Here is a 27,085-nt window from a genome sequence, read left to right as displayed (position 1 = left end):
TCCTAAAATTATTTGAATAATATGAACTTTGGTAGGGACTCTCGTTAATTGAGTTTCACGCGTGATTTAAATGAATATTGAAATACAAGCTTGGACAATACCTTTATATAATAATGTCCAAGACACTCATGCAAAAAACTAACCACGTGGATCCATAAACTCATATATAGAATGCATATATGGTAGATTATGTGTGATTGATCCTTATGAGTGTTTTGGAAATCTCTATACAAGGATAAGTAGTGTTTTTGTTGGGGGTTAACAATAACTTCTTTAAAAAGAATGACAAGATACAATCAAGGAATCCAAGACAAGAAGGTCATAGATTTAAGGACCGAATATATGCAAAACTGTCTCTACTGGCAAAGACAAGGCCCTCCGTAGCATGGAAGTTAGCATAGTTGTTAATCTCCGTGAGAACATGTATAATTCTACACTTAATTAACGTGGGAGTTATAAATTTAATAACCCCAATGATAGGAACCAACACAGTTGGGCCAATAAAAAAGTGGGCTTCTACTTATTGGACCAATTCAAGACAAGCTGATTTAAACCACCACTCGATCATGACACTCCCCCAATGCATAAAGAAGTTAATCTCTAAGGGTCAGAGCTTATGCTTCAAAGTCTTATTGGGTTTGGGTTGATTTAGAGACTCCTAAAATGCATTATCCACATGAATTTTTGATTAAGAAGCCCAATCCTTCAACACTGTCTTTATTCCATGATGCATAGGCATTGAGCTTCGCCCATCCATCTCTAAATAGAGACCAGAGCAGGGGTATCTTGTTTCTATAGCTGAAGGGAGCTTTGACGGTTTTTTAACGACTTTCCTATATTCTGCAAACGCCTTGAACACATTTTTAATACTCTCTTTAGCAACCCAATAGGTCTTGTTGAATACAAGATTAAGAGATTTTAGTACTAAGCCTTATTTATTATTATTATTTTTTACCATATTTAAAATTTTGACATCTAGAGTAAATATTGTCATTGGATCAATTTTTTTGTTACTGTTAACAATGCTACTTTTATTATTATTATTATTTTTTTTCGTAAAAGAAAATTTCATTCCAAAGAGTAAGACAAGGATGGGCTTCCACAGGGATGGAAGTCCATAGTAAAAAATTGTCTACCCAATCTTTCTTGTTTTTATTATATTCGAAGGACAACAAATATACAAGCAATTCATTTTATCATCATCAAATTATCTCTTACCTACAAAACACAGCCTTAATGGCATTGGCGTCCTTGGATGGAAGTTGCTTTTTCCATTTTCTTGTTCCAAAACCGAACTGATCCGACAGAATGCTCCCCTTCAAGGGAGACGATCAACTCTCCAGAACGTGTAGGTCAATGCTCTGCCTCTGGCTGGACCATAAGGGCCGCTGGTCCATCTACCACGTCATTCACTTTTCCAGATTCACCCGTACATACGTTACTTATTTTTCTTGTCTGTAAGGGGTAAACAGGGCAGTTCCTAACATGCGAACTCCCCCAAGCTTCGAAAGTACATAACGCACGTGCGAGACATGCGTTATACATGTGATCTCTCTCTATATCTCAGTTTCTGTAAGGGTTTTCGTACGTTCTACAAAATTTATTCAGAAAAAAGAAAAAAGACGTTCTTAGCGATACCCTGGTATAAAAGGTTTTTCTTCTTGCATAGTTTGGGTCCCTCACTGCCTCCATCCATTGCCTCTATAATATTTTTCTTGGTAAAACCCCTCTCCGTCTCACTCACTCTTCAACAGTTCTTTTGAGTATTTATCACTCTCTCCGTCGGCGTCTGCAACTGTCGTTCGAACCGCAAAACCCTAATCTTTGGCTGTCTTTGAAGGCCAAAACCCTAAACCTAGCGAGCCTCTGGAGTTCAGAATTAGAGACTATGATTAGCGTCGAGGAGGTAAGCTTAATCGTTATTAATGGCTGGTGATAATATGTGAAAAGATCGCAATAAAAAAGGGAAACTAAAATAGATGCAAAGGATTCATTCGATAAGGTCGTTTTCAGGCTGAATTACGCCCCTGGCGATGGAGTCTGCCTCCATTGCGGTGGCCGTCGATGCAGGGTTTCTCTCGGGTTTGGTGAATGCTGTGAGTCGAGATTCTGTTGAGGTTTCTGGTGAAGGTACCGTGAGTTCGAAGAGCAGCTGTGATTCTTCTAGTGTTCAGATCAACGAAATGGTGATGGTAGCGAAGGGAGGAGAAAGTTTGGGTGGTGATGATCAGAAGGAGCAGAATGGCGTGAAGTCCCCGTGGAAGAAACCGTTTGATGTGAAGGGAGCCGACGTTCCTGTCATGGGAGCTGAAACTTGGCCGGCTCTTGCTGAAGCTCGGCCGAATTATTCAGACGTATCTCCAAAGACGGCTGATCTTGCTGCTGCTCAGACTGCGGATGTTGTTCCCTCTCCACCTCCTGCGCAGGTCTGTCAAGTGTTGTCTTGGTTGATACGCTTTACTTTCTGTTTCAAATTAAATTTTATTTTCTTTGAATGGGATTATTTATCTGAAGTATATTTTATTTAAAACGTCAATCAAACCGACATGGTTTCATTCCGTGGTTAGTTTATTTCTGCAAGCACAAATGCTACAAAGGTAGATAGATGACTTTGGTTGATTAACTCTAAAGATGTGAACTTTGTAATTGATGTACGAAAGTTGTTCCTCCCCACTCCTTTTGGTTGCCCTGTAAAAAGGTAATTCTTCTACATTGTTCGAGAATGGAGAGGAAAAAAATATAGTTCCTTGTTGTGCACCCTGCGTGGTGAACATTCCTAGTCACAAAAATTCCTTTGGGTGTCTGGCAAGGTTGTCAAGGTGACATGGAGTGATAGAGGGCAATGAAAACGAAAACCAAGGCGACACCAAAGAAGGTGACAAGGGGACACCTGGTCGCCTTGACACAAAAATGGGACGGCTTCACAACCTTGGTGTCCCGGATGCGCTGTGCCCCCTTGATAAAGCAGAAATTCATGGTCCCCACTCCGCACAACTGGATAGCGTTCCTTTGCCTATGGGAATGTATCATTAAAGCTTCCCATCTTCGTTAGTAAGATGAATGCTACTTATAGTTTGCCATTTGTCACTATGTGTACTTTTGTTAGCTCACTGCTACCTGGCGACTCCTCCCTTTCAAATTGCATCATTTCCAGAATTGTCAGATCTAGTATAGAGATGGGTGGTTTCAATTTCCATGTCTATTCTTCCATCAATTTATTATATTTAGAACCAGATTTGGGCTCGAATCTCCATGTAATAATATTTAATTACATTCGTCATCAAATCAGATGTGTGATACAAAGAAAAAGACTGATAGAGGTAGCAATTGCAGATTTCATATATTCATATTATTCCGCTTATATTCATATTCCTAACTTAGAGGCGAGTTTCTAGCCGTGGTTTACTTTACTATTATATTCAATGAGTGCTTGGTTCCTCCTCAGAGAACCTACTGTTTGAGTAGATTGATTTATATAATCTGTATTTTAATGGCGATCCAGTTGTCATTGAGCTTGATATCTTCTTAACCTTGTGTAGGTGTGAAAGGAAATATTGTATCTGTTGTTGCGATTCTATAGCTCTTGCTGTAGAGGTTAATACAAGTCTCCTACCTATTTTAGATTGTCAATCAATTGGCTTTCATGGGGAGACCTTTTTTTTCTTTTTCTTTTTTTCTGAAATCAAAGAAATGCCAATTCAGTTGTGGATGACTTGGCCAATGATGGTGTGAGGGAATGCTTGTACAATGGAATGGCTTTCCTGTTGACTCGGGCATCCTGGTGATGGAGTTTCGAAGAAGACATCTGAAACAATGATGCAAATCCTAGACAAAGGAAATGCTCTGGTTTGTTATCGAACCAAATTTAATCCAAGCTGGGCCATGCATTGTGATTCTTTGGAATTTTCATTTAATTTTTTATTGTGGGAGTTTAGATAGAGCTAGCTATGCAGAGATCTGCTTACTATCAGTTTCCTTGTTTGTGGAGTTCCGTTGTTAATTTGCTAGGTTGATAGGATTTGCTATTAGTAGAGTTATTTTTTCGTTGAGTATACATGTGTACCTGATGATTGAAAGCATACAATGGAAAGAAATGAGGTACTGGTTCAAGCATGTTATTTTTTTCTTTCAGTTCTTCCTCCTTTGTTATTCTTTGGTTTATTATGTCTTATCTTTCTTCCGTGTTACTTGTGGCGGTTTCACAATTTGCATTGGATCAGGTCTGATTTTTCTTTTGGATGAACCGGATTAGGATATTTAGAACTCCTTTTCCTGTCTTTTTTGAGCTTGAGATATGACTGAAAATAAAGTTGTTTGGAGGATGTGGATTTGTGTTGTGGACCCCTTCTGGGGGACATCCCTCGGACGCTGCATTTGTCAGTTGCTCTTATTATTGTCATAATTATTCTTCTTGCTCTTTTATTTTTTGGTTTTCATGCAGCCAATGCCTTTAGTTTGAATAAGGTTATGGTGGTTATTCTGGGGAAGACCCATGCTTTTGGATCTTGGGCTCTGAATCTAGTCGGAGTGGTGATTTCCACGACCAAGTTCAGTGCTGGTTTCCTTTTTTCATTGGAACGAATTTCCGAAAATTAGAAGGAAAACATTATTTCCTTTATATTCAGGAGGTTTGGATGTTTTTCAGTCTAGGGGAATCTGATGCAGCCAGATGTAGGGATATATTTAATTTAAATTGTACTTATCTTAGAGCCATGAGTGGCAAGTCGTGTTGAGCCCAAACTCTTTTTCAGTTGAGTCCAAGATATACTCAAAACTCTATTTCAGTCTTTAGTTTAAGATTAAGATTTCTATGTTATTAAATGGTATAAAAGTCAATGAAATGGCACATATTTCTATTTTAAATCGTTGAATGAAATTGGATTGATACCTTGTTGCGAAGAGTTGTGCATCTCTAGCTCCTCCCCTGATTCTGCTTCTGTTGAATTGCTGTTCTAAGCAGTCACTGTAACCTACTATATCTCTGCTGAATCTAAGAACTCTTTCATGCTCTACCTGAAAGTTGTGAGTGAAGTTCATGTATCTTGTGGCTAATTACACCCTGGAATTTCATGCGTTCCTTTTTTGCGTAGAGTTATTGCTATTTCAATTTCGACTTTACCTGTGACTATGGTCAGGTTCAGCAGCAGAAGATTTCTCAATTATAAAGCTTTGTGCTCTCGTTATTGCTACATACAGAAGGGAGTTGAAGTAGTAATCTAACCCCCCTCCAAGTTTACTCAAAATCTTGGGTATGTTTGGAAAGCTGGTTTTATGCCCTACTAATAAGATAAAATCTCAATGTGTAATAAAATCAATTGATGGTCTTAACTTCTTAGAGAACAAGGACAGTTTTCTAAAAAGATAGCAATTTAATTCCTCTATAGATAAGATCATATTTTTCTAAGAATGGTATAAACCTGAAAAGAATAACTAACTATACCATGGCCATGACCAATTCCTCTTACCCTCGAAAAAAAAGAAAAGAAAAGACGATGATCAATTTCAAGAACAGTACAAACTATAAAACAACTGCATGTTTGATTGTAAGCTGATTTTTGATGATTTGATGAGTTGGTGTATCTTAATATTGATTCTGATGACTTGATGTGAATCAATGTAGATTTCTGATGACTTGATGAGGCTTGATGTTGATTTATTATGATATAAGATATACATTGTTATTGTTGTAAGATATTAAATGACATTAGAGGGGAAATAAGAAATAACACTTGGGTGCCTCTGTGGCCTAGCAAATACCTACTCAAGCAGTTTTTCGCCCAAGTGCTTATGCACAAAATGTCACTTTGGGTCACCTCTTGGCCTTGATAACTATACACAGGAGTCAGATTTTCTGTTAAATACAATTATTTGTTTCTGTTTTCTCTAATTCTTTCTATAGTGGTTGGCATGCTTCCTAGTTTTCTATTCAAGCTGTGCCCATTTGCAACAGTTTCTTGCTTCATAGACTTGTTTATTCTTGGGAAATAGTGAATTTTATTTGGCCTGGGTCATCAATCATCACATTCTTACTGGTGCGACAGTCAGTATTTGCATATCACCACTTTCTTTATTTTGTCATTTTAACAACCCTATGATTAATGTAGCCTCGATTGACTGAGGACCAAATGACCAATCTTCTGAGATCTGTAAACTGTAAAGCAGGCTAACCTCCAGGCCCAAATTTATGAGTTTGATCATGGCCCAAGGGGGTGGCTTGTGAATGGTTACCCGATTGAGTCTGATGTTTGAACTAGTAAGACCTGAAACCCCTGGTTAGAGCAGTGAGGTTGTAATGGGTTTATATGGGGTAGTGTCGGATGGGTTTGGAGGGATTAGAGAATGTTTCAAGAAATATAAAAAATAGGGTACATGGGGAAGACTTGAGATAGCCTGAGGGAACCCAATGATGATGTATTGGGCTGAAACTGGGATTGGATTTATGGCTAATTACCTACTTGTTATATTGCTCTGATCTGGAAATTCTGGTTTCTCGTCTCTTTCTAGATCTAGTCTAGGCCTGGATTTGCATCGATTAATTGGCAGTGATATGGTTTAATTTATAGACATTGGTAGAGGTGATATAGCAGATGTTACATAAAGAGGCAGATGCCAGGACAAGTGGAGCAGCCCAGTTGTTCGGAAATGGAAGTTAAATTTATTTTGTTTTGATGAATGATCATAATGCTATTTTGGTGCATCCATCTTCAACTTATTACAATGTGGTGGAAGAAAATGCACATGAAGTATGTTATGGACACGTTTATTGTATAGGCTCCTAAATTATCAATCTTTATTATCAAATATCAACTTGTTTCCAAATTTATGTTTCTACATTAGGACATGAGCATTACTTGATTCTTTAGGAAATGGTTGTCTGGCATACTTTACCCTGCTGAATACTAGACAGAATATAATTACAAGCCCAATGTGGAAGACCTCCCTCCCCCTGTTGATTTCAGAGACTATATTCAATTTTTGCTAGCTGCTGACATTTTCGTATTTTCTGCCAGGGATCAATTGGGCCCACAAAGTCTGATGGGTTGGTAAACACTAATCCATCCTATAAGCATGGACCAGTGCATCATCAGAAACCAGGTTCTAGGCGTAATGTTCCTGTAAATGGTTTACCTCAATTTCCAGTAACTTTACCTTACAACCAACCACCAATGGCACCTGTTTTCCATGCTTTTGTACCTGTACCGCACATACCTATTCATGAGTATGCTTACCACCCTGGTCCTGGACCGTTTCCAACTGTTGAACCTCGGATGGGCAAAGCTGGGGGTGAGCCCCCTATGCAACCTTTTGTTCAACCTGGTCATGCTGGTGCTGTTGATGCTAATAGAAGTTTTCAGCCTCCTCCACGTGGAGATCGTAATGCATATTCGGGAAATTTTGCAAATAGACGACCGAATGTACAGGAACCTGGTGGCCATATGAATTATGCGTGGCGTCATCAACGGGGGTTCAGTCCTCGAGACAATATTAGTATGCAACCAAATCCAGGGTCAAGGGCCTTTATGAGGCCGCCCCCACATTTTCTTCCAGCTCCAGGGTTCATCAATGGACCAGGATTTCCTGGTAATATTTCAAACCTAATATTGTCCACCAGTTTCTATTTGCTTTCATTTAACTACTTAAAATGCAAATACACTCAATATGAAGTAGGAGTTTAGTATAGATATGTAGTCACATTTTGGTTCTGACATGGGTTGACATGTGTCACTAATCTATCAGGTAGGCTACAGCTCATGTGGGGGTATGGTCTTTGAATTGGAACCCATTCCTTGTCCTTAGGTCTTAGAACAATGCTTGAATAATCTTCATTATAGTTATCAAGGCAGGAAGGTGACTGCTAAGGTGATCAAGGAGCTTGGACACCTTGATAACTATGATCTTCATTGTTTCTGTGGATTATTAAGATTTCTCTGGTTGTAATATTTTGTTTTCAGAATTCACTTGATTGTTTGGTGCTGTAATAACTTGCTTGTGTCCTTTATTATTAGATCAGGTTTCATGTCATCAGAATTCATTGAATTGTTTGGTGCTTTAGGGGGCTGTTGGAGCTAGGTATTGGATCGGGTGTAGGGGTTCCGAATCCAAATTTGGGGAAACTCTGATGGTAAAAGTATGTTTTGCGGATTAGGGTTTCGGGATGTCTACAAAGATACCTCTTTTTTTTTCTCTCAATGGGGTGAGGGGTATACTTGATCAAATGGAGGGAGCGATGTTGGAGGCTCTGCATTGGCCATGGATGTAATTTAGGTTGTGGGTTCTTATGAATTTAAATGAACGAAAACAGAAAAAAAGGGAGTTAGGGTTTGGGATCTATAAGGTTTAGAAGAACAACATGGGCATAGGGATTAGTACTTACTTGAAAATTGATGTTTAGGTTTTTATAAGGCTGGACAGCAAGTATTCAACAGATTGGATTGTTTGCAATCAAATCTGATCTTGAACAGTGTGTGTTCTTCAAAATTTAATGAAGAAGGGAGTCAGTTGATCCGACCAACCATACCTGAGTTTAAATCCTACTAAATTAGAAGCTCAAACAATGGGGACGGCTACAGCAGCCGCAGCAGCTTGCAGTAGTATTAAGTATGAAAATTTGAGTTGTGTCCTCAGTTCCCACGATGGCCTATATATATGTATATATAATGAGGCTTCAGGCCTTAGTTCTATTCCTATTTGGATTGGACTTGAATGGAACAATTGAAATGAGAACATAACACTACCTTCCTTGCTCAATATGGGCAGGTTTGGGGTCTTACTTACGTATTGTTAATAAGTCATTTCATTACTTTAACTGTTCATATGACACCTTAAATTGGACTAGACTAACATAACTTAAGTTGGACCAGAATTGAAACAACCAGTTCAATTGACTTAGAAGAAAGACCTAAAATAAGCTAATTATTGGCTACTAGGCTTCTAGTATTTCTACTACTGCTGGTTCTTCTTCTTATTCTTCTTGCATATGTAGGTTTCTAGATCTGCATCAGGGCGAGGGATAAAAAAGATCGAAGTTGCCGTAGGGAACAGACGGTACTGTAAGAATGGGTTCCATATGCTAAAATCCAGAAAAGAAAGGGAAAAAGAATTTACAAGTGGAAGGAGAAAAAAAGAGCAATGATCAGTGGGAAGGGGGGAAATAAGGGAAAGGTGAGTGGAAGAGTGCACCTAAAACGGGAAAGGAATCTTTGATCGAAGTGGAAACAGGAGAAGACTGCACAGCCAATTCTTCATTCCTAATAATTGACACTACTGACTCTTTTTGTTCATGCAACCTGTGTCTTTCATCATTGGCTGCTTCACATATATAAGGAGAATAACTCTTAACAAAACATAGAAACCAAGTCCAGTTGGGAGGATTACAAAGACGGAGAAAAGCAAAGATAGGAGATGTATTAGCAAAAGTTGGGATTTATAGAATGGAAAGAATTAGAGATGGAAAAAATTGGAGTGGCAAAGAAAAAGAAAAATCCTTGTTTTTTTCCTCTTCTCCATCATTCATATTTTATATCCTGTTAAAAAGGCTGCAGTATTGCTTTTAAAGAAAATAATTGTCTACATACTTGCTTTGGGGTGGTTATAACTGGTTTGCCACGATAAAAAAGCAAAAGTGAATCTGCTCCTGTAAAATTGGCTGCAGTAAAACTATACTACACAGTCTACACCACAATAACTGAAATAGAAAACTAATGCAAGGCTGCTTTAATTTGGTCCTGGGCATGAAATGGTATCTCTTAGAGTATCTAACTAGGTTTGAAGTAGCTGAAGGTTCTGCATCAAACTAGTTAGAAAACCGACAATAAAATTAATGATTAATCCTCCCAAATAAAATGATGCCCTACCTAGTACCTACCCAGTCTTGGGCTCTTTTGACTGGTTGGTCTGGGTTTCCGATTGAGTTATTAGGGTAACACAATTGTGACTAAAAGATGGTTACACCATTCTTTGTTATTGTTGTTGTTGTTATTATTATTACTACTACTAGTCTTATTATTACTCTTATTATTATTAGTAGTACTAGTAGTGGTAGTAGTCCTAGTTTATGTATTGAACATTCTGAAATGAATTCAGACCAGGAATTATAAGTCTTAACACTGATAATTACAGATACATTTATGAATACCAATTCATCTTTTAAAATACTGAGAAGATTGGTTTTTACTACCCATCCAACTATGGACCTTGATTCTTTTGGATCATGTGAGAATTGTTGTTCAGGGATTACCGTGGCATTCAGGGGCTTCTGAAAAGGCAAGGGCCGCTATTGCCTTGTTGTTTTAACTTACATATTGGCTTGTAGATGTCATTATGGCAGATCGTGATGCATGGAATCCCACTGTAACAAAAATAAAGAGTGTGACCATCAAAAGGTTGCTCGGTCAGTAATGACCGGCACCTTTTAGCACCTCTTAGTGAAGAGGTCATGTGTTTGATGCTCCTTGTGGACTGTGGTATATGTAATAGTCCCCGCCCCCTAATATAAGGCTGCCAATTCCCAAAAATAGGGGAAAAAAATGAAGAGTGTAAAATCTCCACTCTCGATCTTAACCCTGAACTATTTTAAGCCTACTACAATTCCTCTCTTTGAGGGTTCTGGCAGAGGCGACTCCAGCAGGCCTGGTAGTGGGAGCTCATTGAGAAACCGTTAATGGCAGAACGGGGCAAACATTGAAGCTACTGCCAAAACTACAGTGTCTGTTCGTCAATGGAGGAGGAAGGAAGAGAGAGAAGGATAGAGCAGGTTCAATATGTACCCGCCCTACTCCTCCTTTGCTGCTGACTTTGTTTTTGTTTCAAGGAGGATGGTGCTTTAATAAGAATGCCTAGGTTGAAAAATATATTTTTTTGAATTTTGCGTACTCCATTTTGTTTAAAACTTCTGGGGAAATAATCTACTCACTAGCTGGATGAAATAAAATCTTACACATTAACATTTTAGCGATTGTTGAATCCCATTCTTTGCGTTCCCATATCTCCATAATTCAATCGTCCAGTTGTGGTAACCTTATGAGACCTGTCTGTTGTTCTACAGATGCCCTCTATCTCCTATGCTGGCTGCTGCAACCCACCAGCGGCTGTTGCCCTGTTCCTCTCCTGCCTCTTCTCCAGGATCTTCTTCATTGCAACCTCTGCACTCCACCTCTTCACCTGGAGAAGCTGGATCACATTTGCAGTCCCAAGTGAAAAGAGCAGAGATGAATTGCCATCTGTGCTGTTTCTGGAGGGCAGACCTGAATCTTGTACTGGACCATTCCCACTCCTTTTTCTCACATCAAATTCTGTTCCACACCCCTTCTCCAGTGGAAAACCAGAATAAAAAACAGAACTTGCAAGCTCCTGTGACTACTCTCTTTGCTGAATTCCAGTGCCAGCAAGTTTAGTTTGCTATCTCTAGGATATTTTTGGTTTTTCTTTCCATTTGTTGGGCTTATCTTTTGACTTGAAAACCATAAAGATTTTGCTTGTACAAGGGTCCAGATTAGTCGGCTGTAATTTCTTGAAATTTCGTCTTGGTCAAGGAGCGCTTGAGTGTTTGCCCTTTTTCCTCTTGAGAAATTGGGGGACACTTTCTTCTGTGTAAACATGTTATGACAATCTTTAGGTTTAATCTTCTTCGTATCATGTCACAAAAGCTGCACCATAAGCTTTGGGTCTCAAAATTCCATCACTTGTTAAGTGAATGTGGTTAATTATGCCTAAAATTATAAATTCTAATTTTTTTTTTATTTTGATAATATTAATATTAATTGTAATTTTACATTTCATGAATTCCTTCTCTCTCTACCTTTCTAACATATTTAACAAGTAGTTTATCTCTATTTTGCAAAACGTGTTGTCTACATTATCTCTTTTAATAGTTTATCTGTGAATAATAATCAATAAGTTTATGTACTTCCCCAATCTGTAATTAATGAAATAATATATCTCCCAGTTTAATTGATTCCTCTTTCAGAGACTTCAAAGTAGGAACCTAAAAGTCCATTTGTTACATTTATCATTATTAATAATAGTTTATGTTTTCATTTTAACAACAACAATCTAAAAGGATTGAGGTAATACATGTTGGATAACTAACCAGTTTTAATGGATCCTAAAGCCCAATTTTAATAGATTTTCTCTTTCAAAGCCTTGAAAATAAGAATAAATTTAGATTAATTTTATGTTTTTATTATTTATTAAAAATAACAAATGAAATAATTATTAATAATTCAACAATTTAGTTATTTTATTTTCATTTGTACTTGCCATATGTGCATTTGTTTGCACGTGGAAATTTACGCTCGTGTGTGTATAGCGGATTCCTTTCTGTTTATAGGTAAATGAATTTTTTTAATACTACGTAGTACGTACTACATCTCTCCTCCCATTGGTAGGAACCAACACCAATTTATTTTCTTAACGTCCCCCACACACTTTTGGAGAATCAGATGCGTGAAGTATTGCACTAAAGATCTGGACACTTATTCCTTGCAATGTCTCTCCCTCTTTCACCCACCACCCACAAAAAAGAAAAGGAAATTCTGTAATCCTTAGTTCTCATTTTGTGGCTCAAATTGTTGTCTATGATGCAGGTGCTCCTATGTACTATATTCCAACTGCTCCACCAGAATCGATGAGGGGTTCCTCACCTCGATTTATTGCACATCCTCCTCATCCTGGGTTTCCTATCCCAGTGCCTGAGGATGTACCTTTGAGGACCAAGGTGGTAAATCAAATTGAAGCACCTGAGAATGTACCTTTGGAGACTAAGGTAGTAAATCAAATTGAGTATTATTTCAGGTAAGTGGTCGTAATACCATACTGTTAACTCTGCTGCACCATTTCTATTTAATTCTTTTGAACTCCTGTGTACTTGAAACCCTTTTTGTTGGCAGTGATATAAATTTGCAGGATGACCTCTACTTGCGTTCCTTAATGGATGATCAAGGATGGGTTTCAATATCCAAAATTGCTGACTTTAACAGGGTAAAATTTTCATGGTGCTTCTTGTTCTGTTTTCTGATATATTGTTTGCGTAAACTTTAGTTCTATTGCAGAATGGTCATATAACTGTTATTTTTAGTCTATTTAATCACAGGAAGTTCAGATATTGAGCCAGTAATACTTTTACAGCTGTGAACAGTAAATTGGTAAAGACATGTTTGTTCTAGCCTGTTATTGTTTTCTGAGTTGCAGGTTAAGAAACTGAAGACAACTATACCTTTTATTTTGGATGCTCTTCAGAGCTCAAGTAGCATAGAAGTGCAGGTTAGATACCTTGATGGAATATCATCTTTATGTGGTTTTTATTAGTTTACACAATCATCTAATCCTGTTAGTTCTGTTATATTCCAAGTGGTTTCCTGTTCCACTATTTATTTTGTTGCTTTCTGCAAGCCATGCTAACTCATATTTCATATAGGGTGACAAGATACGGAAACGTGGTGATTGGTCGAAGTGGCTTCGTAGAAATACTCTACCATCAAAACATCAGGCACAACATGGTGAAGTTGATGAGAAAGCTTCTGTTTCTATGAAAAGTAGTGAGTCAAATGATGTTTTTAATTGTAGTAATAATCAAGGCACTTTTGAAGCGATTCCACTAAATGATGAAAGCATGGTACAAGATTCACCTTCAAAGAAAGGTACTTCACTAATGGGGAGGAGATCTACAGAATATGATGCTGAGAAGATGCTGTCTTCTAATGAAGCACAAGAATTGAGTGCAGGAACTGGAGTTCCAAGTGAAGCATTTAATAGTGACTTGACTTCAGATAGCATATTTTCTGAGCCTGTCACCAGTCATTGCTGTATGTCAGACAAGGATTTGGTTGATGACATCTCAGATGTAAAGGATACCAGCTGTGATGGTTGTGGTAGCTCTAATTCTTTCCAAGGAAATGTAGGCCCTGTTACCTTTGCTGGTCGTGAACATCGAAGTATAGGGTTATCATCAGATTTGGATACACACACTATGTGTGGCCAGTCAAGTGACTCTGTAAGTGATCGTTCGGGATATGTGGGGGAACAAAGTACTTTCATGCTTGATGAGGAACTGGAGTTGGAACAGGCAACAATTAGGAAGAATCATCTTTCATCTAATAGAAGGTAGACATGTTCTCCATTCTTTGCTTTGTGTTCCTTGTGTTGATTTTTGTCTTTTTGTTGTGTTACAGGATTAGGGTTACCTCTCTCTTGATCTCCTTGCTTGTTTATTTCTAGGCTTATTTATTTTTTAAGTCTCATTGAAATTGGAAAATGAAGTAATAAATGGGATGGTCATGTTGCTCACTAGTTATGTAAGATTTTTATTTAGTTGGCATTGCGTGTTGATAGGTCCACTACCCCAAACTTCAGAAAGAAAATGAACGAAATATGGGTGTAGGTACAATTGACTTTCACAAGTTAATCTGATGGTTATGTTGCTCAAGGGAGTAGCAGCCTTAGGTGGTAAGGTGAAGGTAGTGATTTCTATGGTTTGGCATCATACTATAAAGATAAAATAGGGCTGAGTGATGTTAGCTACTTGAAGGTGTTAGTAGAGGGCAAAAAGATGGTGGGGGTAATGGTGTTTAGCACGCACAATAGTTGTAAATGAGTCTCCTAGGCACCGGTTAGGCTTCCATGTGCCTTCTTTTGGTCCTAGGTGGCACAATGCTGTGTTTGATGCAAAGCTTCAGGCTTCTTTAAAGGGGTTGGCTGCATAGTGCTAATCTTGTTAGTTTAGCAATTGAACTAGTTGTCTAACAGCACCATCCCTCTCCCACTCAACCCCCCCCCCCCACCCCCCCTCAACCCCAAAAAAAGAAAAAAGAAAAAGAAAAAAAAGAAAAGAGACAGTTAAAGACAAGTTGAGTGAATTCATAAGTGTGTATTAACATAGTTTATAGCTTATCCACGACAAGCCCCATGCTTATTGTGCTAAGGCATTATGTTTGATCACTTTGGATGTGTGGGCATCGTCGTGTGGCCCCTATGACTGGATCGCTAAAATATTATACAAGATTTTGATGCTTCATAAAATTTACAATGACTCATGTTTATTGCTTAATTTTTCTTGTAATAGTGCATGCTTATGTTATATCCTATGCTTTGTTTATGTTTACTTGTATAAGTCATTGACGTGAACCCAATTTTAGGGTTAGGGTTTCATAGGAAAATTCCCTGGAATTTAGGATTTGCCCTGAATCTTCCAGCAAATGATTCAACAATTGTATGGGGAACCTAAGGATTGTTCTGAAATAGATGGGAGTTGGATGGAAACACCTGGGAATAATGGATTGGTTCTAATGAAATTATGGGAAAAACGTAAGTAGTTAACTAAATCCCTTGGGAATGGTTTTGAGATATCCAAAGTCAATATGGGATGTAACAAAATAAAGAAGGGACAATATTGTTGGTTGAAAAAAAATTAATTAATTCTTGGATTAGGGAAAAGGTGGATATGGGTTGAAGGGAAAATTTGTGAACGTTCAATATGGGAAGGATATTGAAACTTCTCTTGAATCCTCTCTTTACTTCTTTTTTATTTTTCTTTTTTCTTCTCCTTATTTGTTTTCCCTGAATTTTTTCCTGTTTCTGTTTTCCGCCAGAAACAGAGGACCAAGAAGGGGGGCAGGGGAATGTGGGGACCTGCGGGGCTGGGATTGTGTGTGTGTGGGGGGGGGGGGGATGGCCTAAGAGAATCGCAGGAGGGGTCTAAAACAGCAGGGGAAAGGGGCTATAGGACCTGCGGGGTTTAAGGTTTCTGGACGCAGAACAGGGGAAGGGCAGAGGGTATCTTAAGTGGGTAGGGGAGGGTGAGGGAGGGGCTGGGGCTTGCTGGAATTGAAGGGGAAGAGAGGGGGAGAGAGTTCCTAGGGTCATGCAAGGAAGGGGTAGGGTGGGGGGAGGGCTTCTGGAGAGGGAGGATGTAGAGGATGGGGGTGGAGGGCTGCTGTACTTAGTTGTTACTTGCTGTACTTGAAGAAGATGACTTGAATGCCTTGAAACTGCTGTAAATAATGCTAGAGATGCTGATCTTTGAACGCTTTAACTCTCAACCATGGCCCCCTCAACTAGGAAACCATGATCCTTGAACAATTTTATTCAATAGTCAGGCTTAAGGAATTACAAAGAACAATAGGCTTATAAAAGACTCTTAACACTGAGTGGGATTTCTTAACAAACTAGGATCCCACCACATATATCTGGATTCTTGAATTGGAATCTAAAAAGACACATGCTAGAATTTTTTTTTTTAAAGTTATCTCAAACTCTAATAAGCACATGCCTGAATTCTATTTTAATTAAAACTCTACTGGCCCATGTGCTAGAGTTTAAAATAGCCAAGGATTCAATAACTAACTAAAAACAAACTCTAATCAAAAGAACACTCCTAAAAGATAAGAACCCTCCAAAAAGATAGGAACCCTCCTTAAGGATAGGAACCCTCCTTAAGGATAGGAACCCCTCCTAAATGATAGGAACCCGCTTATCTTATACACAACTTATTATCCACAACCTAACCAACTCAAACTGGACTTTCCTAACAGGCTGAAAGTCTTCAGAAAATAAAAATTAAATTCTGTAAATAAAAACCAGCCTCTAAATTAGGGCTGAAGTGACCAAAATATCCCTTCTAGAGGGTTCGGCTAGCTTGCTTGGGTGGGCCTTGGGGCCCACTTTATGGTTCGGCCTCGGGGGTCACTGTGTTCACATCAGTCATTACTAGCATAATGATTTCATGTTTTATTGAATGGCTCTTGTGTTGCATATAGACATAAATATGTAAAACCTTCATTACTTTCAAGATTTCAGTTGACACTTCGGTTGGCCTTACTTTGCGCAGAACTATATGGAAATCCATATTAAGCATCTCTAGACATATTTGAACCTTATTACTGGTAGTTTGGTTTTGGACCTAAGAACACTCTTAGGCTATCACAGTGAGGGGTAAAGTTTTAGGTTCCGACTTAGGTTTTGACCAGGTAAAAACCAAAATTTGGCTGAAATCTGGTATTTTTTGGTTGAAACATGACATGTGTGGGCTCCTTTAACTTGTTGAAAGTATCATAACTGGTTACTACGACTGGATAGGTTAAAGTTTGTCAGAAGTCAGAACTTGGTATTTTTTTGGTTTGAACTATTGAAATTTCTGAAATATTGTTGACACTTGGTCTGTTTCAAAACTCCTCTATGGTTTCTTCTTAGCTTCCTGCTATATTGAGATATCTCAGTTGAGATTCGTCAATGACCACGACAGCCTTATATATGGAAATTTGAAATCTACAGAGATTGGGCAAATGTGCTTGGAATCCACTCAAATATCAAAATTGATGCTGCACAGCTGACCACCTACTCCTGATTCTAAAAAAAATGATGAGCTCTGCTAAAAATAAAAATAAAAATAAAAATGAGTGCTAGTTTAGGGGAGTCACTCACTTACCCTAAATGCACTATAGCTAGTATAGGATTCCCCCTACACCTATCCTACACACACTAGGTCTGGTGTAGGAATTTTTCCTAAACCTTAGCTGGTTTTACATTGACAATTCACATCAGAAGTTTATTGGAGTTGTATTTTAAAATGGAAAGTGGGAAAATGGTATATACTGATGTTGGAACTCAGTTTGTGTAACAGCTGAAAACTGTGGTATGACGTGGGTTTAGGCCAGCAAGGGTTTTGTGATGCATTTATTTGGGTTTTGAAGGGTTTCTGGCTGCCAAAATGTAGTATGTTATCGTAATGTAGTATGTTACCGTATTTATGGGATTAGTTTGGCTTCTTTAAAGGTTATTTGGTTCTTTTATTAGTGTACTGTTTTCAGTAGGTTTGTTTTCTCTATCTACTAGTAAATCCAGATGTCTTCTATTTGAATTCTAAGTGCCTATTTGTAACAGAGTTGATACTTGAGTATTTCTAATTTCTGTTTCTCTATAAACTAACAACAACAATAAGCTTTTCCCAGCTAAATGGGGTCGGCTACATGGATTCTTGCCCTCCAATCAGTTCTGTTCGAGGCCATGCTAGATACAAGGCCACTTATGGGAGCACTCCTAGACTAACTCTAATATGATCATTTGTTATCTTATCCTTCCTAGTTTTGCCACTCATCCATCTAAGCATTCTCATTTCTGTTACACTGAGTTTATCTATATGATTCTTTTTAACGGCCCAACGCTCTGCACTGTACACCATAGCTGGTTGAATGACGGTCCTATAGAATATTCCCTTAAGCTTTAATGGAATACGTTGATCACACAAGACCCTAGATGCACCTCTCCACCTCATCCATCCAATTTTGATTCTTTGGGAAACATCATCATCTATATCAACAACAACAACAACAACAACAATAAGATGAAGCTTTGTCCCAACTAAATGGGGTCGGCTACATGGATTCTTGCCTTCCAATCAGTTGTGTTTAGGGCCATGCTAGATACAAGGTCTAAGCTATGCATATCTTTTCTCACCACTTTTCTTAAGGTTATCTTAGGTCTACCTCTAGCTCTTTTAGTTCCTTCAATCTGGATAATGTCACTTCTTCGTACATGGGCATTTATAGGTTTCCGTTGAACATTACCATACCACTTCAAATGACTTTTCTGAAGCTTATCACTTATGGGAGCAACTCCCAGACCAACTCTAAAGTGATCATTCCTTATCTTATCCTTCTTAGTTTTGCCACTCATCTATCTTAGCATCCTCTATGCCACCTCTTTTAAATTCTGTTTTTCTATGTGGAGTTAAATTATTAATATGGAGGTAAGCTTTGAGCTCCAGTTTAAAATTTGAAGGTATCATAAATATCAGTTTGATGCACTGATAAATAGATAAAGGTTTTCAATGGAAAACTTCTACGGTTCTATATTGGCGTGGGTGTTAAAGAGTTGTTATGCCTTTTGTATTAATCTTCTCCAAATGATCAAATTATGCCCTAGAGCTATGCTTTGAATTGATTAGGACTCATAACTTGGTCACATGAGCTCAGGCGCAGAAGCTTTCCCATTTGTTGAGTAACTTCTGATGCATGCATGTGCAGTGATTCCTCTTGGTTGTTGGGCTTTGATGCTTCACCGGTGATATGAGAAGATATACCTTTTCCTGATTTTAAATATCATGGGGAGAAGAGGTGTTGCAATCATGTGAGATCCTAGTGATTCTGCCAAGGTTACCTTGTGCAAAATATCAGTGATCCTAATTCATGATTTAGATTCTTTGATTCTTCTGACCCAACAGTAGAGGCCATCTATTGCTATTTTTTATACAGGCTAATGTTTTGTTAGAGTTGGCCTTACTTTTGAGCATCTTTGGCACTAATTTGTTGGGCAATGACATCTTGGTATTGCAACGATTATTGATATTTTAATTTGGCTATCCTAAACTAGAAATCTTTTGGATGAATAAACTAGAAATTGGCTGATCTTAACATCAAACAACCATTAGATGTGGTTGAATGGAGCAAATATATGTGGTTAGGTCATTGTGGTCAGGTCAGCCATTAATGAAATTTGTGGTCAGGCATAGCTGGGCAAAGACCAATCTGGTATTGGTTGACCAAATAAAACCCAAATTTATCAGAATTATAATTGGATCAAATGGTTCAGTTGAAGGTAGGAATTCTAGTTGACTATTTTCATCCCTATGCTTTTGAGTATACTATCTGTAGGAGTTATTTACAGGCCTTTCCTCTGGTTGCTTCTTAGGGGGGGGGGTGATTGGGTAAGATTTTGTTTGTTTTCTTCTTTGTCTGACGAGCATTTCTTTTTTTCCTCTAATTCTTTTTCATATATCATTTTTATAAAAAAATTTCAGTTTATGGGTTGGCTGTTTTCTGATGAGTGGAGTGCATTAAACAAATTTTTGGAGATTGCTTTATATATATTTCATTACATTTCACTTCCTGTACTTAATGATTTTGCACCCTTCCTGGCTGTCCCTCTGCATCTTCCAGTAGTGTTTCTGCGCAAAGGCTTGATGATGATGAGGACGAGATAGATGCTTATGATCGGGATGTTCAGAGACTTATAATCGTCACCCAGGTAAGATCATCACAGAGATTAATTAGATGCTTGGGTAGGTCAAATAGTTTAAGATGCCTTGTTCTGACTAGAGGATTTCCATGTTTTGAATTCTTATTTCATATATGTTCAGTCATCTGTCTTCTGTTATTTGGATAGCTTCTCTCACAGGTGAAAATATATCAAGACTTTTTTGTTTTCTACAGTAACTACTGTTTTGTGGCTTCTTTTAATGCAATTCTGCCCTAGGCACTAATAATTTCATCTTTGTACCATGAATAGTTATTTTTGGAGGCAAATCAGTGTAGTTGATCTTATATCTTATTCTTAAGGTATTAAGAGATTCATTATGGTTATCGTTATACTATATTTATTGCAAATTTTGTTTTTTTTCTTCTTCTGGGGTATTGTGCAGAACGTTAGGGTAAGTGGAACTGACAAAACTGGACCGGGAGAATCGAAACCCATTTCGAATGAGCTTGCTTCTGCAATCAATGATGGCCTTTACTTTTATGAGCAGGTTGGTCTGCCCACTTTGATCGATTGGTTCATTGGGTTACTTCTTGTAGCTTTTAGTTTCAGTTTTTTTGTAACTGTACCTTTCTATTCACAATGGTTTAATACTTCTTTCCGCTTTTGCTATCCGGTAGGAATTGAGAGCTAGAAGATCTAACAATCAGAGGAGTAACTCTGGGCCAGAACATGAAGATATTGATTCCAAACCTACCAGTGCTGCATCTGGGATACCGAGCTTTAAAGCTAGCATGAATACTGCTGGAAATAATGGTTCTGAAGAGCCGGGCCCTGCTAATTTTCGCAGGAGGCAAAACAAGAGCATTAATAAGCAACAATCATCCCATAAACAACGCTTATTTCCAAGCAATTTTAGGATCCATGGGAATGCTCGTGGTCGTCATGGCATTGTGTCAGAAAGTCCACCAAGTAACTCAGTTGGGTTTTTCTTTGGGTCAACACCACCAGAAGGCCAAGGGTAAGTTCAACATACACTTCTTTAAGCAAGTCTTGCATAATTGTCCTCTTAAAATGTTCAGTTGTGTTATCACTTCTGATGGTATTTATAATATTCTCACAGTACTCTGCCTTCAAAATTAAGTGGTTCACCTCATGCTATCCTTTCTGGTAGTAGTCCACCGGTGGGCTCCATGCCAAAGCCCTTTCCACCATTTCAGCACCCAAGTCATCAACTTTTGGAAGAAAATGGTTTCAGACAGCAAAAGTAAGGAATCTGGATAATGTGTGCACAGCATCATACTGTTTGATTATTGAAGGTTTTAGAACATGTGTTTTTAATGGTCTCTCATGGTCTTTTGCAAATAGGTATCTGAAATTCCACAAGCGTTGCTTAAACGAGCGGAAAAAGTTGGGAATTGGTTGCAGTGAGGTGGGCATATATTCATAACTTTGTTCTTGAATACCGCCTTTCCAATGATTCACAGATTTGCAATTTTTGGGGTCCTTAACTTCTGAAACTTAGATTTGACAGAAATGTTCCTCATGCTTTTCCCCTGTATTTATTCAGTGAAATAATGCTCTTCTTTTGGCCATAGATTGGTTCAGATTATGATAGTCATTGATTTTGTTTGGGAACCTTCCCAGAGTGCTACTTTCACCTGTGGCTTGTTTTTGTGACTCAGAATGAAGTGAAAAACAGATGACAATGGTTTTCTATCACTATTTCTCTAATCCTAATTGGTCATGCATGTCTACAATAATCTGTGGCTATCCTTATAAGGCTTACATACATTAGCTTGTTTCCATTTATATTAAGAAGTTTGCAGTATCATATTTTAATCTTCAAGTGATGTCATAGGATATGGGTTTGCTGCTATAGAAATCATTCCCCCCCCCCCCTTCCCCCGCCTTTTTTTCTTTCCGATCTTGTAAAATGCAAATTTAGTTTTACTCCATTCAATTGCAATTTTTACTTTGGGAGTTAAAATAAGAAAAATGACATGGCATGCTTTTGGTATTGTGCATCCCCTCACACTTTGGTATTGTGCATCCCCTCACACTGGCAGTGTGTCAATCCCCTGCCAAAAAAAAAAAGAATCATGTTTAAATAAATCTTGTTACTGTGATCCTTTTTTTAGCCAAAAAAATTGTTTGTGGTTATACACAATGGTCCCTTTTTCTGCTGAAACAAATGTTTATCTAGTATAATGTGTGGATTTCTGTTCTTGCAGGAAATGAATACATTGTATCGGTTCTGGTCATTTTTCCTCAGAGACATGTTATCCCCCTCTATGTATAATGAGTTCCGGAAACTTGCCCTGGAAGATGCAGCTGCTAAGTACAATTATGGATTAGAATGCCTTTTCAGGTTTTACAGGTAATTTTTTTCAATTCATTAATTTCTAATTTCCTCATGTTTTGAGGTGGTAGTTATAGCAAAAATTTAATTTAAAAGAGACAAGATGGATGCATACTTGACTGAGACTGAAATGCATGCTTTCTTGGCGTGCAATACTTAAGTGTATTTCTGTTTCTGTCCCCAGCTATGGTTTGGAGAAGCAATTTAACGAAGACCTTTACAAGGATTTTGAACAGCTGACCCTTGAATTCTACAGCAAAGGAAATCTTTATGGCCTTGAGAAATACTGGTGAGGTTTCTTTTTCTCCGTGTTCTTCATATGCTTGGGGTGGTGTGTATTTTTAAGACATTTAATTGTTGTCTTCCTTAAGAATTTTTCTTTTTAGTTGATGTGGTCTATTCATAGAAGATATCACTGCCTAAAGTTCACAGTACGCTTCAATGTGAGTATATTCAGTAGAAAATTTTGTATGGGACTGTCATCCTGTAGATTTAATAGTTTCCCTTCCGGTTTTCGCCAGCAGCAGCAAGGATTGTCTAACCAACTGAAACTATCAGCATATACATTCTAAGTCATATCGAAAAAGTTAAGCTAGTCCAACTACTAATTCTGGTTCCTCAGGCAGTTATCTCTTTGGTTTTGCACAATTTGCCACGCCAAGTCCATTGGAAGGCACTAGCTTCCTCAGCAAGTGAACCTAATGGGCCTGTACAAAATTTTGAGTGGCAAGTTGAAAATTTCGAAAATCCTGCTGCATATATGGTAATTGCAAGAGTAAGGCTGCATAAATTATGAGCCTCAGACCTTGCGGTGGTGGGAGCTTCATGCATTGGGTTATGCCCCCATATATACGGTACTCACCAGCTTTACGAACTGCTAGCAATATCTCTAGAATGGTTTCAGGCAGATTGAATAAGATAATGTGAAATAAATTGCCGTGTTTTATGGTTCTCTTATATTTGCACTAGATTTTAAAATCTGCAGTCCCTATCCTATCTGCCTGATTGACTTGTGGTAGGGCCATAGGGGGGCTTTCAAATCCCTCTTTTATTCTTTTACGGTAACTTCACATTGAAAGGATGAAAAATGTGGTATTTTATACAAGGTTTGCATTAAGAAGAAATACTGAGGGGTTTGGAAGTTCATTTGACACCAAATGTGTTGGAGAGCTAGTAAGACCATGGAGATCCTGGGCTTGAAACTCTGTCCCTCACGCCTTCTGATCCCCTGGACCTATGGGCCTCCAGTCCTTGTGACTGGTCTCATCATTAGAACCCTCCCCTCCCGAAACCGCCCAACCCCCCCCCCCCCCCCAAAAAAAAAAAAGAAAAAAGAAAAGACAACAACTAAGCAATCCTTTTAGTAGTTCAGGGTTGGGGTTTTTCTAACGCTAATCCTAATTTTTGGGAAATCAGCATAAACTAGAGTATTAGACTCTAGGGTTAGCAAAGGGCAGAATGTGGTCTGAAGTCCTTTAAAAACTCATAAAATTGAGTTTGAAATAGTTTTAAACATGTGAAATGGGCTGTTAGGAAGTGCGAACAAAAAACCATGGAGAATTCTCTGGTTTGAGAGAAGTGATGATTGAACTGAATAATTGAAGTTAAATTTATTTTAAATTTTTTTTTTGGGGGTTGGGGGGTGGGGAGCCAGGGCCCATTATAATAAATTTAGCTTGTTTAGGCCTAATGGAGTTGGGTAGTCTGCATTATGCTGGCTGGTGGTTGACGAGTTGGTTTGCTTTGGTGGTTGGCTTATCAAATCGCAACTCTTTCTTGTTGCTATCAACTACTAGGGGAGTTCAGGGTGAACTGATTTGGTCAGGATAACTCAAGCACCTGCTTAAACATGCTTTTTAAATTTTAATCTACATTGATCTTGAATTCCTTCTAATCAAGTTCCCCTGTGAGCTTGTGGGATGAGGCTATGATTGTTGTTATAATATTTATATTTGTATGTTGTGTTTCTCTGGAGTTGCAAGTTGTTATCTGTGTTGTTTGACTTTTTTCCAATTGTAGATTATTTAGGGAAATGTAGTGTGAAGATGGTGAGTGCCTTTGGTTTAACCATCAAGATGGCTTCAATGGTTTAGCATGATAAAATGTGTTGAGCAGACGAAGAACATCTATGTCCAAATATCATAACTGAGTCAAGGATGTCGAAATACACTGATAGCCACTATATGGATGGTGCAATGAATTATATAGTTTAGAATTGCAAAGCAGTTTTGAAAAAGAATTACCAAACACCAGTAGTAGGTAGATTTCACTTCACTTTATCCTTCACAAGATTGATTCTTTATGTTGTTGGAAATAAAAGAAAGAAGAAAACAGGAGAAATTACTAGTATTGTGTTGTTGTCACTATAGTACGACAACTAAAATTCTTTTGCTATTTTAATACTGTTAGGATTTCAAACAATGCCAACAGTGTTTAGATTTGCCGATGCTACCTCTATCTTCATTGCTGGCTGTTAATAATTCATTTCTTCTATGACAGGGCATTCCACCATTATCGTGAAGTACGTGACCATCGAGCCCCTTTAAAAAAGAATCCAGAGTTGGATAGGTTGCTGAAGGAAGAATACCGTAGCTTAGATGACTTCCGTGCGAAAGAGAGAGCAGCTAGAGATGCTAGTAGCAGTAACATTAGCGGTCCTTCTGATAGAGAAAAGGAGTCCTCATTTGTTGTGCAAGGCAAAAACAGGTCTAACCTGGCAAGGGAACTGGAGTTGACTGCACATTGAGAATGCTAGTGGAAGAGTTCTGGATCGAGATGGTTCCACCTCTTTGGTGGTTGTGAACTGAGTTATTTTTGTTCTTGGTCTGCTTGACCCATTACAATTTTGCACAAATTTTGAAGCCCTCAGCGAGCTTAGTGAGATGGTGGGTTAAATTTTTCTCCTGCAGTTGTACATAAGGGGGGAAAAGAGAAAAAAGAAGAGGAGATTGGCTGTATCTCGAATTTTTTTAAACTGGGAATGACCAATAATTGACTGGAATTTGGCCGGACAGCTCTGTCGTGCTGCAACTGTGTAGTGGATGAGGTCATGATATAATTGCTTTGTGCACTGCTCGCGTACGGGGTTCAGGGGGCGGTAGGATTGGTGGTAAGATCGAACTAGTGCCCTGTGTGGTCTTGACTCGTCTAGAGCCCAAAGAGGGTTTGGGTTTAAGATTTTGTCGGTGAGGTAGCCCATACGTTGCACCTGAATTACGATCAAGGGTGGTGGCTCTAGGATTAGTGTTTATCCCACCTGACCTGTCCTGATACAGGATTTTAGTGTATATGCCATCGGATAGGCCCAAATCTTCGAATTATCTTTTATTTTGGTCTTTATTTTTGTACTTATTTGTTTTACCTGTTTTTGTGGGCAAAGAAGCACTACTGAGTTTGAGTCTTCCTGTTTTTCATTTTCAAATTTCCCCCCTTACTGTTAATATTGATATCAGATTTACAAAGACATGTATGGTAATCATATTCTGAAAGTTCATGTTTATTTTATATTTTTAGGTCAAATGATGTAGATCTAACAAGGACATGTATAGGAAGCACTACTGGGCTGGGCTTGATCTGGTTCGTCAAGGCTCTGGGTCAGGGACGAGAATAGTAAGTCCCGAATCACTATCAGGTTTGGAATCCGTTTAGCTAAAATCATTTGGGATTTGAGTTTGAAAAGCTCCGCATAGTCCATACATCATGGATATAATGAAGGTTGTAGCCACATTGATGCCTAATCTTCGTCCTATTTTGAATTACCATAGTAGCTCAACTTACAGCCGTCTATATGCATCACACATAAACCCAGAGCTGTAGGATGAGTTGTTCCTAGTATTCAATACTGCCTGAAGATTAGACTTTGATTGGGGTTCTGGTCTTTTTTTTCCCGCAACATGTGGTCGAAAGTACACAACAGTCTTCTACGGTGATGGTTCTTCTAATTGTGTGAAGAATTGTAAGATTGTGCATTTTAGACTAGTGTGGGGGGCGTAAATGGAAATCTATGGAAACCGATGGTAAACACCCAACTGCAGGAACAAAAGTCCTACCTACATTCATCATCTATATTGTCTGTCACGTATTTTCTGGGATGGTATTCCAATGCTTCACAGTCGAAATAGGGGGGGGGGGGGGCTCGCTATGAACTCCTCTCTTTGTCCTTATTTCATACAAAGGTTATAAGTAGACTTAATTGCGGAGACACCTGCTGCATAAGAGCTCCCTCCACACAAGTTGGTCCTCAGAAGGGAAGATGGGAATCTAGATATTCATTATTAATACTTCTTAAATGAAATATATTACGAGGAAACAGAGCTGCTAACCTGTCCGTAGGGGACCAAAATCACGTACCTTGTTATTGAACAACCAGGGACCCACTTGTCTCGCAAAATGTTGACATCCTTTTACCATCACCCATTATCTTCCATCTCATTCTGACCATAACTTCGATGTCGCCTTAGCTAGGAGAGCTTTGTTGTGAAGAAAGGCATCCCGAAAGCTTAACCCTCCATTAAATTTGGGTTGAGAGTGAGAGAGCTTACTCAACGCAAGCCATGATGGTTTGCAACTTTCCTCTTGTCCACCCCTAATAATTGAGAACCACCATTTAATCTTTGAGGGAATGCTTGGTACTAGAACATAAACTTGATGCCTCTGGGTTGTTGCTTGTCCACGGACCACTTTCTTAAGAATCGATTTCCAAAATTTCCTTCAAGTCGTTTACTTCTTGAAATTTCACCTCCGTGTTAACCCAAATAA

General features: G+C 38.4%; 1 protein-coding gene across 4 annotated transcripts; it reads left to right on the top strand.

Annotated features, from left to right (window-relative positions):
* The first annotated feature begins 1,590 nt into the window (after window positions 1-1,590).
* On the top strand, window positions 1,591-25,770 carry LARP1A (LA RNA-binding protein). Of its 4 annotated transcripts, none has more exons than XM_089161771.1 (15): window positions 1,591-2,426; window positions 7,011-7,581; window positions 12,585-12,792; window positions 12,888-12,978; window positions 13,189-13,260; window positions 13,415-13,535; window positions 13,668-14,100; window positions 19,929-20,016; window positions 20,411-20,515; window positions 20,646-20,986; window positions 21,089-21,232; window positions 21,334-21,397; window positions 22,200-22,345; window positions 22,512-22,616; window positions 24,827-25,770. In XM_089161771.1, the coding sequence occupies exons 1-15, from the start codon at window positions 2,034-2,036 to the stop codon at window positions 25,071-25,073; spliced, it is 3,129 nt and encodes a 1,042-aa protein (XP_089017897.1). In that variant the 5' UTR covers window positions 1,591-2,033; the 3' UTR covers window positions 25,074-25,770. The 4 variants fall into 4 exon arrangements, with proteins under 4 accessions (XP_089017897.1, XP_089017896.1, XP_089017894.1 ...); XM_089161770.1 differs by having other exon boundaries at window positions 13,620-14,100; XM_089161768.1 differs by having other exon boundaries at window positions 1,591-1,906; window positions 2,014-2,426; window positions 13,415-14,100; window positions 24,827-25,769.
* The last annotated feature ends 1,315 nt before the right edge of the window (window positions 25,771-27,085 follow it).

The sequence above is a fragment of the Hakea prostrata genome, chromosome 7 (assembly GCF_041222555.1).
Source record: "Hakea prostrata isolate BN-2017 chromosome 7, UWA_Hpros_2, whole genome shotgun sequence".
NCBI lineage: Eukaryota > Viridiplantae > Streptophyta > Magnoliopsida > Proteales > Proteaceae > Hakea > Hakea prostrata.
Note: the sequence above shows the minus strand (reverse complement) of the source record. Positions and strands in the feature narration are given on the sequence as shown.